The following is a 16554-nucleotide window of genomic DNA, read 5'->3' as shown; positions in this document are numbered from 1 at the left end:
GTTTTCTCTCTGTTAATTGCTCTGCCTGCTTGTGTCTATGACAGATCTAATTACCGCGTAACCCTTACCTGAAGAACACTAGACTGTGAGACCCAGGGTTTGTGGGATACTTAGTTTTTTTCATAGGAAGTGTTCGTTCATAGACTACTGACAGAGGTCATGCATTAACCTGTGCTGTGCCATGTTGCATACTGAACATAAACAGAAACTGATGACATAGCTATGTGAAGTTTTACTATATTCTAGGCTGTACGTACAAGGCAACAAATGACTACATGAACAATGAACATGAACAATAAAAAACACAAGGTGCAGGTAGGAAGGTTTATGGCCCCTATTGATTGTTGATAACAGTATTCCAAAATTATATTCAGTGACTTCAAAATTGCTTGTATCCATCCCCTTACTTTTAAGTGCTTTTTTCTGTTACACGCTCTGGGTTAAGATCCTACCTCAAGTTGATGTGGGAAATGGAAGTAGACCCCCCCCCCTACTTTGTTACAACCACTTTTTTTAAAGGTGAAGGTGGAGTCTAAGGGGAAGCCGTTGGTCCACCAGGGACCTCCTCATACAGGTTTGGACTTAGCTGCAAGCCACCTCCAGGTAACCTAACATTTACCGACAGACAGAGATGGATTAGTAGGATTAGTACCTGGAAAATGAAGGAGTAAGGTTTGGTATCAGAAGGACTGGCAGCGGAGCCGTACTGTAGTAGACTTGGCTCTAGCAGACTGGACTGTAGCATACTGGACAATTGCAGATTGGATTGTGGCAGGTAGGTTGTAGCAGCATGAACAGTACTGGTAGGTAACATACATTAGATGGGCTGACTGTAGCAGACTGATTGGCAAAGAACTGGCTAATGGAGGAATAACAGACATGAGCTTGGGCAGCATTGAGACTCTGCAAAGATGCTGTGTGTTGACAGCATTTCCCATTTGAGCTTTTAGCTCAGCAGGGAGGATTTCCCCATCCACTTCGAATGTGTGAAAGGGGGAATCAAGTTGTTTTTTTTTTTATTCAACCTGCTAGTTGAACGAAAAACAAAATACCTCATCTATGGGCTGCCTTAGATAACAGTGAGTTATTTTGTATTTTATTGTAATTACATTAATGGATTTTCTGACTCCCTGACATGTCATGGCAATACCAAAAAGTGCCTATGGCCTTGGAAGGCAGGTGAAGCACCAGCGCTGGAATTGGAAAAGGTAAGTCACTGTGACACTTTCAGTAACTTTCATGTAGTTGCTTGGAGGGTTCTTTTGTCTTTATGGTGTAAGTTATGCCACAGTACTGACTCATCAGATGTTCAAACTGCCAGATTCTTTCTGTAATCACTTGAAAACCTTGAAAACACACAGCTAATCCCTATCTAACTATGCGTGGAACTGAATTGGCTGTACCAGTGATGAATTAAGCAAGCCATTCATGGATCAAAATTTGGCAAGTTCAGCAGGGACTGACCAAATTATTGATCAATATACTGGAAGGACAGGGAGGCTATACGGATCATTCAATCAACCTCCCTGTCAGATTTCCCCCACTCGATCAGTGTGGCAGGCTATAGCCTGTAATGCTGATCAGTGTATACTGATGGTCTGGAAGTCTCCCCACTGTCAAAATAAAATAGCTCAGCAGGGAGGATTCTCCCATCCACAATGAATGTGTGGAAGGGGGAATCAAGTCAGTTTTTTTCATTCAACCTGCTCGTTGAATGAACAAAAAAATGCCTCATCTATGGGCTGCCTTAGATAGCAGTCTGTTATTTTGTATTTTATTGTAATTACATTAATTTACAGGCTCTTGACTTCTGGCCAACAATTCCAGTGTATCTTCCATTTCAGGCTATGCATGGTAATGCACACACACAAATATATTTTTACACTTTGGGCTCTATATAAGACTACAATGCAAAAAGCAGCATCAAGCAACAAATCACACTAGGTCTACTAAATAAAGGAAGAAGTTTACCTCACTGGAGTCCATTGTGATAAAAAGTTTTTTCTGGACATGAGGGTAAGAGGAATTTAGGTTTGCTGGGTCTGCCCAAGCTGGAATATTTGCCTTGCTTGGCTAGAAGAGACGATAAGAAAACATATTTAAATGGCAAGGTAAAATGAGTACTGGATAATACTGTTTGCAATATGCATGAGCAAACAAAAATAAAAGGACACATACCTGAGCAACTTCTTGATAAAAGAAGATAAGCTTTTTTGATCCATTTGCAGCAAAGAAATCAGCTATTAAACTGAACTGAAAATGAAAACATTAAAGTTTATTCAGTGTATACTTCTAAATCATGGAACTGTGAGACACTGAAATTCTAAAATAATGGAACTCTTCTGAGCATTAAAAAAATAGAAAAATCTGTTTTGTCATCGTGTTTAACTGTAAAGTATGTTTTAACTGGTCAGTTTATCTTGTGATTTTTTTGGACTGAACTTTACAGGTGCAGATCATATGACTTAGTGGTCAACTGCAAATGCAAAAAAGGTCAGCTTAATTTTGAAATCCCAGGGTTACATGTATAAAAAATATATCGCACGTTAGAAGAAAAAGCAAAAGTATCTTAAATTTGGCATCTTCCCATGGCATCTCTAGGCAAGGGAGATGATGCTCCCTTCTCAGAAAGAATCAAAAGAGGCGTAGGATCCGAAATCTGCAAGAAGACATTCAAACACTGTGTTCCACCACCACGGGCGGAAGCTGGTGTGTAAAAGAAGAAAATTTTTGCTTTTTGTCTTAAAATGCAATTTCTTTGCACATAACACTGCATTTTTATATAGGGGGTGTTGGTTCAAGAGCTATCCATTAAGGCCAGGTTCACGCTGCTGCATCAGACTATGTGAGGCAGCTTGGATGTTACTTGGATGGTGTTTTACATATTCTATGAGGCCAGAATCATACCGAAACCACACCAAAGTAGCACAGGACCCTTTTCTAAAATCACACTGCTCTGAGCTGCATTGATGCGAACAGGCACCGCTGAAAACAATGTGATCCATTGTCATGCAATTCTGTGACACTCAAGTCGCATCTGAAATTTCACTAGTGTGAACCAGGCCTAAATGCTAGCAGCCATAAATAATGATTTTGATACTGCGTTTCACTTGTGAATTCATTGGGCAAGCTGATCAAACTGCTAAAGGAAAGTGGCCCTGCATCTCATGAGCCAAGCCCTGTCCATCCATCAACATATTTCTTTCTATGCAGCCAACTGTGGAGGATAGAATGCCCAAAGCAAAATATATATATATATATATATATATATATATATATATATATATATATATAGCATGGTGCAATGCAATCTACTGCGCTGTGACCAAAAGAACTTGTGACATTTCATTAAAGTTCTAACAAGTAAACAGTGCGATGTGTGGCTGCTTGTGTGAATGAGCCCTAAGGGCCCTTCCATGCCATACTCACCACAATACATTGAAAATGCATGTGCGTCGATTTGCATTTAGCAAGCATTTTCATACACAGCGCTTTGTACTGCATTGCACTTTTATGCACATTAGCATGCGTTTTCATGGCATAAATTGTATAAAGTCACAGGTCCCCAGAAGGGTCCAAATACCAAAAACAATGTATTTTTTTATCTTTACTTTCAGTTGTGTTGTATTTACATGAGTTCATATGTGCTGCAATGCAGACAGGTTGCATTTTAACACAACACACTGCAATGCATACGTACACAACATGGGGGTATGAACGAGGCACATAGAAAGCCATTATTTTCTATGTGTCTTGCAGTGACCTGTGTCGATCCAGTGTGGGTCTCTGCACATAGTGTTAACAAGCCGTAAAAGTGTGAAAGATAAATAAATGTTTTTCCGATAAACTGTGATAATTTTTACAAAAATTCCCTTAGCATTTCTTTACAATGCTAGTAATAAGTTTTTACCACTAGATGGCAGGATAGCATTATTATTTCACCTTATCATCAGAAATCAGAAAGTCCTCCACTTCATTTTCCCCAATTCCCAGACCATCAGCCAATTTAGAGACCAAATACTTGTGCCTCGCATCCAGCTGAGCTCTCCGTTCATCCTTTGTAACTTTAGCAAGTTTTGCCATTTCTTTTCTAGCTTCATTAGAGAGCACATTATTCTTTTTCCCCGTGGGCTGTAAAATTAAAAACATTTTATTACATTTGGAAGAAAAAAAAATTATAGGCAGCAATTTTAAGCTGGATACACACTATACAATTCTCTATAGATTTTTTTCCTTTAGATTTACCAAAACCATATAATATGAGGTCAAACCTAAACACTTTCAATTTGTATGCAATCAGACAGGCCCTTGTACTACATAGTTGGCCAAATCTACAGGAAATCAAACAACAAAAGATGTACAGTGCGCATCCAGCTTTAGTCTAATTTCACCAATTGTACATTTTTATGGTATTGTTGAAGTACAAATACAAGTACCAGGTTTTACAGGATATACACAATTTTAAGGCTACTTACTGGGATTATCGTAGTCGGAGACGACACGGTATTAGCCGATCCCGGCGCTATGCTAGGCCTTTTTACTGCACCCCTTCGTCTCTGACCTTTTCCCTCTTCTAGAAGGAACAAAAAAAAAATACGGAAAGTTTTACAGCCTGTGCAGTTTTAAAACCAAGAGAACAACTAATAATAAATAATTCAGCGCAACTGTATAAAATAATAATAGAAAGCTGCTATGCACTAAAGGATCAATAAACCAAAAGTCCCAATAACAAATATATAACAAAAAAATGCAGCGCTATCAAATATGGATTATGAAGATGATATCGAGGAGAGCAGTCCACAGGTGCAAATTATGGTGAAGCATGCACAAGATATAAACATTCAGTGCTCTTCAATGTGCTGGTAATCCTCCACCCAGTCTCATTAGCCTCTCACCTCACACTTAGCCCCTGTGTCACCAGACGGGCTAGTAAGACATAAACTTTCTCCAAGGATATCACCAATATAGATCAGATCGGTATTCCTCTTCATCAGAAAATAAGGCTCACAGGTAACAGATCACAGGTCCATAAAGCGGGTCACAGGTCCATAGGAAAACAAAGGTCTGGACATTACCGCAATAAACTACTTTATTGAACATAGCATAAAATCGTGAAATTACCTTGTAAAGCACTATGCAAGTGTATGTGATGAGCAGATCGTATTACACACAGCGGTCTCGATCGCAATGGATGGCGGGTGATGTCACCTGCCCCTCCCCCTTCAGCTGAAGTCTCACCCAGTGCTATGCGATTTTATGCTATGTTCAATAAAGTAATTTATTGCGGTAATGCACTATGTCCGGACCTTTGTTTTCCTATGGACCTGTGACCCGCTTTATGGACCTTTGATCTGTTGCCTGTGAGCCTTATTTTCTGATGAAGAGAAATACCGATCTGATCTATATTGGTGATATCCTTGGAGAAAGTTTATGTCTTACTAGCCCGTCTGGTGACACAGGGGCTAAGTGTGAGGTGAGAGGCTAATGAGACTAATGGGTGGAGGATTACCAGCACATTGAAGAGCACTGTTTATATGTTTATATCTTGTGCATGCTTCACCATAATTTGCACCTGTGGACTGCTCTCCTCGATATCATCTTCATAATCCATATTTGATAGCGCTGCATTTTTTTGTTATATAAGAGAACAACTATGACATTCTTTTTTTCACTTTACGGCTTCATTCACACGGTCATAAGAAAAAAATTGCAAGCATTTTTTGCAAACTGCTGGTGCTATATAAATCCTGTATAATAATAATAATATTTTTTTATTAACCGATTTGAACGCAACTGCATTGTTTCGACTGCGACATTCATAGAGGTGCATAAACATACACTTCATTCAGATCCATAATACAAAAACCAAAAATTTGCGCCTGAGTTCATATGTATACATGTATGCTAGATGCAAGTATTGGGGAAAAATGAAGGACAATTTTATGCAAGTATTTACTGATCATTATGCAGGAACTTTTGTGCTAGAATAACAAAAAAAAAACATGGGACACCTTGAATACGTTGAACCATATATTCACTAAGGACTTTTTTGATCTTCTTGAGCACCAAGTCACTTTATATATATTGGACTTTTAACAGTCACGGTTTGATATTTATTTATCTCTGTTTGCTTCAAGATTGTTACATCTATTATATTGCATGATATTAAGAGCCCATTCACACAGGGGCGACATGACTTGCTGGGGTGACCTGTGCACCGTGACCTCGGTGCGACATGCACGGACTTCATATCATTGAAGTCAATGCAAGTCGCTCCCAGGTCGCCCCAAAGTAGTACAGGACCCTTTTTCTAAGTCGGAGCGACTTGTGTCGCTCCTATTAGAACGGGTCCTGTACTACTCAATGGCGAGCGACCCACCGCGACTTGTCAGGCGACCAAGTCGCCTGACAGGTCGCGCTAGTGTGAATGGGGTCTTATTCATTTAAGTCACTACCATAATCATAGAGTTATATACTTGGTAACATTTATCTTACTCAGCAAGCGCTGTAGTTAGCTTTTTTGACACAAAAGCTAATCCCATCCAAAAAAAAAACATGTGCAATAATAAGATCAGTATAATAATTACATCCATGCACATAGGGCCTAAAAAACGCCACTTATAGAGGCGTTCAATGTTTTTTTGTATGCCTGTAAAAACACTTCTATGTTAGCCTAGGTGACCATTCACACTTAATCATTTACAGGAGTATTTGAACAGCAGCCTTTTAAAGGGGGTAAAAAGGGGGGGAAAAAAATCTGAAAGGAGCCTTTGAGCACTAAAAAAAACGCATAAACGTATCTAAACGTGCATAAATGTGTGCATATGCAGGTAAATGTATTCCAATAGCCAGAATAAATGAATATTTTAGCCTTGGAATGCATTTAAACTCAAAGTCATATATACATAAATGTACATACATAATGTAACATTAGAGGCATTATTTTCTGCCAAATTCTGCCATAAAAAATGCTGCTTAGTTTCATAAACCCATATGCATAAGGCCTTATATTCAAAAACAAATATCTGTGTTTTTACTTATTAAAGTGATTCTCCTTGAGGGCTTATTTATACCAGATGCAGTACAAATGCATATGCAAGAAAAATAGAAAACAATTAACCTAATTTACATTTTTGTGGTAGTTGAAATGTGCATTTAAAATAAATACAGTATACCTGGAGAGGCCATGAAACATTCAGGACCAATTCACATTATGAAAATCAGCAAATTGCAGAGTAGCCGAAGCGATCACCGCTCCAGCCACTAAACGCTGCTGGCTGCGCTGGGGGGGGGGGGGGGGCAGTGTGATGCGCAATTCAGCACATCGCACAGCTCCTTTTTTATTTTTTTGTTTTGTACAGGCTTTATTTAAAGTGTACAAAACATACAGCCCAATTACTGCAATGTCGGGTGGTGCGCTGCGCTGCCTTACATTTCAGTGCGATTTGAGCAGGTGTGCTGCGATAAAATGTAGGATGTCTGCATTTTATTGCATCATTAGACTGCATTGCAGTGTGAATGGGACACACAGGAAACAATTGTTTCCTGTGTGTCCCTGCGGTGACAGACATTTTACCATGCGGTAAAACAAAAGTACAGCATGCTGCATTTTTTGCAAGTAAATATACCAGGAAGCAACACAAACACATGGAAATGCAATTGAGTAAAACAAAAAAAAATAAAGTAATAAAAATGCACTTAAAGGAGTAAAACCTTTTTTTATATTTTGGTAGAGTAAGGCAGGGATATAACCCCTTTGCCCCCTTGAGAGAGGATAATTTCCTTTACTTCCTGCCCCATAGCCACAACAGGAAGTGAGAGGAATCCCCTGGTAGTCACCAGAACTAGTCCCCCCACTGAAAGATATTCAATATATTCCTGTTCTGGCGACAAACCGAGATTTGGAATTTTCTTTTTCTTTCCCTTTTGGTGATAACCATCACCAGGACAAATAGGGTGGAATGTCAACAATAAAAACTTGACAGGTGTTGTAATGCCTCCCCACTCTGTGTAAAACTAAGAAAAAACTTTTTACCTCAGGTATTCTTTAATTCTTCTGTGGGACAATATAGGGATTGTTCAGAAAGCTAACACACCTGGATAAGGCAGCTCACCCTAAATTCTAGTGATTTGATTTTTTAATTTTTTTTATTGGGGATGTTTTAGATCAGAAAGTGAAAAGTATTGGTTTTTATTTTATTTTTTCAGAATTGTCGCTCTTTTTTTGTTTATAGCACAAAAAATAATAAAAATTGCAGAGGTGATCAAATACCACCAAAAGAAAGCTCTATTTGTGGGGGAAAAGGGACATCAATTTTATTTGTGTACAGCTTCGCACGACCGCGCAATTGTCAGTTAAAATAACCCAGTGCCGAATTGGAAAAATGGGCCTGGTCATTAAGGGGGTAAAACCTTCCGGTCCAGGGGTGGTTAAAAAAAATAAAAAAATAAAATAAAAAATCTTCTGTGTATACTGGATCATTCTGCCAGCAGCTGGCAGAAAAATCCAGTATAAAAATGCTTGTTTTATTACAGAATTCCATGCATTTATAGGTGTATGCACTGTATGAGGTGTATGCACTGTGAGAACTCTAAATAGTGAATAGTAAAAGTTTAAGGATGCAGCCATTCACGTTTCTCCTTTTTCCCCTTTGCAGAGGTTTTTACCATATTGCTCTTCCATCAAAAACAAATAATATTCACCCTCTTGGCTTACACATTCAGGGTCCTTGCGCACTAATCAATTTTTTGCCTTACCAAAAACCGAAGACAAATGCATGACCATTCCTGTGGAACTCTTCACACCAGTCAGTTACGGGTCAGTTGCGTTTTTTAAAGTCCTGCATGTTGCATATTTGGTGCTGTAAGAAAAACTGTACCAAAAAAACAGCTCCCCATTGAAATGAGTGGAAAACACATCAAAAAACTTAGCAAAAACGCACCTGCAGTTGCATTTTTGGTGCAGTTTTTTTAGTTCCGTCCATTTGTCAATATAAACCGGAAATGCGGCAAAAACACGTGCATTTTTTACCACCATTTTGCAATGGAGCAGTTGCGGCTGGTGCTCAAAATTTTTTGGGGGGGGGGGGCGCAAACAGAAAAATGTAATAGGTATTGCTTTGGGCGAAAAACGTGGCAAAAATTGCATGACTTTGAGGTCACAAAAGTGTGAAAGGGACCTTCAGTAATCAAAGTATAGTGTGCCCCCTTCAATGCAGAGTGACCACAGCTTGCCCCTTCCATTTAGAGTGACCACAGCGTGCCCCCTTCAATGCAGAGTGACCACAGCGTGCCCCCTTCAATGTAGAGTGACCACAGCGTGCCCCCTTCAATGTAGAGTGACCACAGCATGCCCCCTGTTCACTTACCTGGAGCAGCCGCGGCGGCACCTTCTCCTCAGTGTCCCGGCGGCTTCTCTTCAATCCCCCGGCGTCTCCACGAGTCCTCCCGCTCCTGCCTCCTCCTCGGCCAATGGCATGGGGTTTGCCTTGCGGCCAATCAGGAAGCGCGTATCGGACGCGCTCCCTGATTGGCCAGGAGGAGGATCCGTGTGACAATAGCGAATTTTCATTCGCTATTGTCACACAATGGGTGAGCTCGGGACGCACTGCTCTGCTCCCCGGGTCCACCCTTTGCATTGCCCTATTAGAGCCTCTGGCTCTAATTTGGTGATGCCAAAAAAAAAAAAAAGCCCCATTGAACTCCATGCATCCGGCAGATTAGGGGGCTGGACGCATGGATAGGGGGGGGGCGGCGCCCCTGCGCCCCTGCGCCCACAATGCACCGGCCGCCACTGCCCAGTGCTAAACCTTTCATCCACTTTCTAAATTGCTGCATTTATAAATTTCAGAAGCCCATATAAAGGAATAGTAATTTTTTTTTTTTTTTTGGAATTCTCCTTTAGGGGTACATGGTAGGAGGTGGGTTCTATGCCTACATCTCAAAAAGTTGGTAGGTATGCAAAATTGATTTTAGTAAACAATGAGGAAAATGAAAAGCCAGTTTACCAGTTTCTTCTGAATGACAAAAGCCCCCTGGAGCCCCTCAACCTGCCTGGATGAGAATCCTGCATCACCAACTCTTTTTACACCCTGACAGGGCATTGAACCTGCCACAGCACATAAGCTTATTCTATTGGCTAGAATATTCATTCATTTACCTGCGTTTTCACAAGTTTATGCATGATGCTTATGCCAGGAAGCTCCTCTCTGAACACAAGTTTTGGGCGCCATTCAGGTAAAAAAAAAGGCTGAAGGTCAAAAAACGTCAGCGTTCTTTTTTCTCCAGGAGCGCATGAGGCCTAATTGTTATTATGTCTGCATGGACATATAGGGTACCACTTGTCTAGCGTCTTGGAATGTTCTAGGTTTGCTCAACATTTTTTATTACTGTGCGCATTCCTTAGCCACCTTATTTTACTCTGTGTGCGTGTGGTAAACCACGTCCTTTAAACAATTAAGCCACATCCAGCTTTTTCCACAGCTTGTATCACTTGCTTATTGCCCTAAAAAACTTTTTTTCCCAGTTTGATATCACTAAGAGCTCATGCAAATGGGCTCATTCGCTCTTACAGTGTACATAAACTTCCATATTTGACAGCCTGGGACCACCTGATGTTGTGGAGAGACCCATAGAGATGAATGGCTGAAGGAGGCTGAACACAGCTATGGGTCACTGTTTGCATAAAGTGGTGCATGTTCACAGACATAATGTCCTGAACACACACTACCAGCATTCAGAACATTAGGTCTGAACCCAAGCCCCACTTTGTCAAATGGGTTCTTAACTATAGATCAATGATTTGGGAAATAAATCATTTATTAAAGTGCATATGGCCATAAATTACACAACAATAAAGGTTCTAACACTTTCCACTGGTTGACATTTCATCCTTATCAAATCCAGCAATTTGGAAATTCAAAGTATTCACATAGGACTGCGTTTCTAATATCCGTTCTAGTACACTGCTGTTACATATAAACAGTGGCAGTTGCAATTCATGTGGATGCTTGTTTGGATGAATAAAATGGAAAGCTTTACTACAGCACACATGGCAGTAAATGTGACCATATGGCTACCTTCAAAAGCCAATACCAGCACTTCCAAAATTGTTTATATCGTATGGTATACTGTTGCAATGCATTCATTACACTAGGACTATTCTTTAAAAAAAAAAAAAAAAAACCTACATACTAAAAAATATGAAATTTCAAAAAAAAAACAAAAGGCAAAAATGTTACTACTTTGCTAGCTGCCTTCTAAACATGACAAGCAGATTTATAATACCTTAGATTGTACGCTCCTTGAGGGCAGGGACTGATGTGAATGTACAATGTTTATGTAAAGCGCTGCGTAAATTGACAGCGCTATATAAGTACCTTAACCACTTGCCGACCGCTCACTCGAGCTCTACTGCGGAAAAGTGGTTAGTTCCCTTCCAGCGACGTAGACCTACTCCCCTTGTGGGCGGCGCACGCGCGCCGCCGGAGGCTCGGTCCCGCTGTATTCAGTTACAGTGGGAGTCGGGCCAGGGGAGGAGCAACGGTGATCACCGCCGCTCTTCCCCGATCGTCGGGGAATCGAGTCTGGAGATCCGCCCGCTTGTGTAAACAAAGCGGGCGGATCTCCTAAGTGACAGACAGTGACAGATTGCAGGGTTCAGCATAGTTGAACCTGCGATCTGTCCCTGTGTCACTCAGTCACCTCCCCCCACACACGTTAGTAAGCACCAAGCATACATTAACCCCTCCCTCTCCAATAAAAATTAACCCCTTCCCTGCCAGTGTCATTTTTACAGTAACAGTGCATATTTATAGCACTGATTACTGTAGTAATGTCACTGGTACCCCCAAAAGTGTCAAAAATGTCAGTCAAGGGTTCGATCTGTCCGCCACAATGTCGCAGTCCCGCAAAAAAAATTCACAGATCGCCGCCATTACTCGTTAAAAAAAACAAAAAAAACCCAAAAATGACAGAAATCTTTCCCTTAGTTAGTAAACGCAATAACTTTTACGCAAACCAATCAAAATACGCTTATTGTGATTTTTTTTAACAACCATAGGTAGCAGAAAACAAACTGGCCAAAAATTTTAAAAAATTTTGATTTTTACATTTTTTTTGGGGGGGAATTTCATATAAAAAAATGTGAAAAATATTGTTATTTTTTCAAAATTTACGCTCTTTTTTTGTTTATAGCGCAGAAAGTAAAAATTGCACAGGTGATCAAATACCACCAAAAGAAAGCTCTGTTTGTGGGAAAAAAAGGACGTAAATTTTGTTTGGGTACGGCATCGCCAGACCGCGCAATTGTCAGTTAAAGTCGCACAGTGCCGAATCGCAAAAAGTGGCCTGGACGTAAGACAGCAAAATCCTCCGGTGGTAAAGTGGTTAAATAAATAAATAAATAAATAAATAATATGGCACCAAAAAGGGTCACTGCTCATCATCAGCATAGCTAGATAACAGAAATCATAGATATATCCACAAACAGCACAAAGAAAATAAGTGGTCTAAATAAAATCATGTTCATTTCTTATGATCGATAGCTCCATTTAGTGGTCACAATGCTGTATTTTATCCTGATAAATCCAAAATCCAGTATTACTTATAACAGGTAAATTATTTCTTTATAAATAGAGCCCTAAAAGTAATGTTTTTAAGAGATTGAGACACTATTGGAGAAACAAAAAATGTGGTGAAAAGGTATTTTTAAATAACTTTCTTCCTTGGTTTTAAAGCACAGATATGTATATGAAACCTTCAGCAACCCAATAAACTGCTGAACTGATCCTGCAAAGTAAAAGGTCCTCATTTTAAAGTATTCAATTATTGGACCAAAGGAGCTATTCTTACACGGATTGCATGCAAGACCTACACAGACTAATTTTTGGACATTTTAATGATCATACCATGATGAAATTACAAAAAGAAAAAACAGCAAGAACAGAAGCACATGGAACATTTTTGATAAGAAGGATTTTACCAATTTTTAACTTCTAATTATTATGAAACCTATTAACAAAAAAAAAAAAAAAAATCTGAAAAATCTGATACCAGCCTGTATGTAAGTAGTTCTAGACTGAAAAGTCATGGGGGGAGGAATTGGGTATGCATTTATGAAAAAAAACATAAACTGAATAAAAAAAGACTAACAAGCAAACCACTCCTGTCAATTGTAGCCGCGGCTCTAAAACTTTGAGCTGTATTGAACAAAAAAAAAAAAAAGACTCATATATGGGTTGCCTTCCATTTGAGGTGTGAAAAAAAATGTGAAAGTTCATTTTATCTGTTTCTAGGGTGATTGAAATCCATCAGAAAACTGACTTGGCCGTAATAAGAATGCAGTAACAAAATAAAAATGAAATGCTACATTCGGAATAACTGATGCTTTTTATTTAAGGTCAAAAGAGGTTGAATTGGTTCCCTGGCTTAGAAGGTGTACAAAACAGAATAACACCATTTCATCTAAAAAAATTTCAACATTGACAAGGTCAGTTGTGGCATGGCCCTGTTCACTTTAATAGGTTGTGTTTGGCTTCAGTACTGCCCACCAAACACAACATAGTGTATAATATTTGGATGTGTACTACCCATCTGACCACCGTTGCAGCTTGGTGGAGTGGGTAGTTGAGGGGCGGTAAAACCATGGCTCAACCGCCTATTTTTACTGGCCCCCCATGTAAAAGGCCAGATTTTTGTTTCCAATATACGCCATGGTTTAAGATGGCATGGCTGTCAGCAGGGCCACAAAGCCTTACATACATCATGTTGATGGCTGTTAATAGCATGTCACCATTTCATACCACCCAACTTTCTGAGGTGGGAACAAGGGACACCTATTAGCAAACCTATCTAGGCATAGGACACAACCCCTGTCACGCCCCCCTTAAAAGACAAATGTACAAAAAAATAATTGGTTAAACCCACAAGTACTTTTTTACCACTACTATTCCTTTATATTGGCTTTTGGAATTTACAAATGCAGCAATTTAGAAATTGGATGAAAAGTTTAGCACTGGGAAACACTTTTTGAAAGATATAAAGTCCTATATATATATTGTAATATATACAACTATATAGATCAGACCAAAATGAGGGATAAATGAGGAGGAAAGAGGAACAGAAGGACTTTGTTCCAAATCAGGGATAGTCCCTCAAAATCAGGGACAGTTGGGAGCTATGCCATTTGTATAAAAAAAAGTTGCATGCATCTAGCTGGGTCCATGGTATCCCCGCACAGTGTGTGTGTGGTGGAATAGTTGGCAATAGTTTATTCTGTAAGTTAGTGGCCAATTCGCTTTCGACCGAAGAATAATCGTTCAGTCTGCAAACGGCCAAAATTCTGTACGTGTATGGCCAGCATAAGCTAGTAAATGAGAGAACGTCAGGCCCCACTAGTAAAATAAAACAAAATCAGATGAAGGTAAGGAAGGCTGTATTCCATCTAATTGCAGCACTACTCAAGCATTTGACAGGCTGTGATTGACTAGGTGTTCTTCCAATCCAAATGTACATTTTAAAGGACCTGCAGCATTCACGAAGAAAGGAAAGCAGGTCAAACCTAGCTTATGAACTCTCATCTTCCCTACTTTATTAAAATCAATAGGAATCTGCTACCCTGCTGATCTGCAGGAACACAGTGCTACTGTACACAAGCTCTAAGTTGCATGCCAGTGTCATCTAGCTGGGTCCATGGTATCCCCGCACAGTGTGTGTGTGGTGGAATAGTTGGCATACTATGTATCAACAGTTCACTCACTCTGGGTCCATACATCAAAACCAAACTGGTATAGGAAAAGGATAAAGCCCCATTAACATTACGCATAATGGAAATGCACTACTACTTCCCACTCACAAGTTTTTGTTTTTTTAATAACTCATTTCTGTGTGTCGCACATAAGGCAGCCCATTCATTTGGTCGAGCTCAGGGACCAAATTTTGGCCCTGTGCCAGGTGCATTTTTACATGCATGTTTTGTCACAATTCTCATATATTTTTTGGCACAACATTCGTGGAAAAATGGCATCATGTTTGGGGTGCCATTAAGAATGAAGGAACATTTTGCCTTGATTTTAGCAAGATTTAGAATCGAGGGCAGAATAAAACCAATTCTGCCTACAATTCAAAATCACTAAGTATGAACGGGATGTAACAGTTTGTCTACTCACTCTGGACAAACTTATGCAGGCCATACACGCACAGAATTTCGGCCAAAAATGGTCGTTTTAGGAAAGATCGTTCGAAAATCGGGCCGTTAGTGACGATTTCGATCATGTGCCCGGCTAATGTCCATGGATCCATAGCGAAAACTTTTATTGTGTCTACGAAAGTTTTTATGTGTATGGTAAAATTGAAACGAGAATAATATTCTGACTCATATTGTGCATGTTATCAAACGATCATTATGATCATGAAAACGATTATGTAAAATAGTTTATTCTGTAAGTTAGTGGCCAATTCGCTTTCGACCGAAGAATAATCGTTCAGTCTGCAAACGGCCAAAATTCTGTACGTGTATGGCCAGCATAAGCTAGTAAATGAGAGAACGTCAGGCCCCACTAGTAAAATAAAACAAAATCAATTGAAGGTAAGGAAGGCTGTATTCCATCTAATTGCAGCACTACTCAAGCATTTGACAGGCTGTGATTGACTAGGTGTTCTTCCAATCCAAATGTACATTTTAAAGGACCTGCAGCATTCACGAAGAAAGGAAAGCAGGTCAAACCTAGCTTATGAACTCTCATCTTCCCTACTTTATTAAAATCAATAGGAATCTGCTACCCTGCTGATCTGCAGGAACACAGTGCTACTGTACACAAGCTCTAAGAGTAAAGGGAATAATAGGCATCTTGTGGTCTCTGCTCTAAGACTGGCCATAGATTATGCAATTGTCTTTCCATCAACCACAGGTTGATGAAAAGAAAATTCCTTGATTCCCCCATCAACGCAGCCATTACTGATGGGGGAATCCCCCCCACTGCACTATTGTATTCTGATAGCGGGAGGTTTCTCCGCCGTCCGAATACAATGATCACTGCTGGTGGCTGTAGCTGCTGGCAGTGATCGTGCAAACATAAAAAAAACCTGACAGACTGGTTTTACTGAAATTGATCAATAGACCAACTTCAGTACAACCAGCCTGGCCATAGATGGATCGAAATTCATCTGGTTCAGCAGGAATTTCAATCCATCTATCATAGAACTCCTGTACTGTGCCCTGCTGACCCCCCCCCCCCCCCTGTATACTTTACCCTGCTTAAAATAGTCATTAAATATATGTTTATTTCTATAAACTACTTAGACTTTCATTCTTGACAGTAGGTGCATAAATTGAGGCAGACTGATAGGGTCCCAGTGCATTACTTTGCCCAAAGGCCCATGATTCTATTAAGACAGCGCTGTGTTTTTGGCCAGCCTTAGGCAGGATATTTACTCTAGAAAGAAAAGGAAAGTTCCCCTGGGTTCGGGACTTTTTAGGCAAAAGACCATCCAAAAGAGTAGTAAAAGTATATGCACAAATGTAAAAAAGTAAATGCATACATTTATTCAAGACAT

General features: G+C 39.8%; 1 protein-coding gene across 1 annotated transcript in view; it reads right to left on the bottom strand.

Annotated features, from left to right (window-relative positions):
• LOC309556020 (dynein axonemal heavy chain 5-like) overlaps positions 1 to 16554 on the bottom strand; it is a 468481-nt gene that overhangs the window by 436361 nt on the left and 15566 nt on the right. The window contains exons 3-6 of the mRNA XM_082258288.1: positions 4476 to 4573; positions 3943 to 4131; positions 2179 to 2253; positions 1972 to 2073 (exon numbers count right to left, since the gene is read on the bottom strand). Coding sequence (XP_082114414.1) covers positions 1972 to 2073; positions 2179 to 2253; positions 3943 to 4131; positions 4476 to 4573 — 464 coding nt within the window. The remainder of the gene's footprint in view (positions 1 to 1971; positions 2074 to 2178; positions 2254 to 3942; positions 4132 to 4475; positions 4574 to 16554) is intronic.

Source organism: Pelophylax lessonae (assembly GCF_965119305.1).
Source record: "Pelophylax lessonae genome assembly, chromosome: 5".
In the NCBI taxonomy this organism is placed as follows: domain Eukaryota; kingdom Metazoa; phylum Chordata; class Amphibia; order Anura; family Ranidae; genus Pelophylax; species Pelophylax lessonae.
This window is presented reverse-complemented; position numbering and strand designations above follow the sequence as displayed.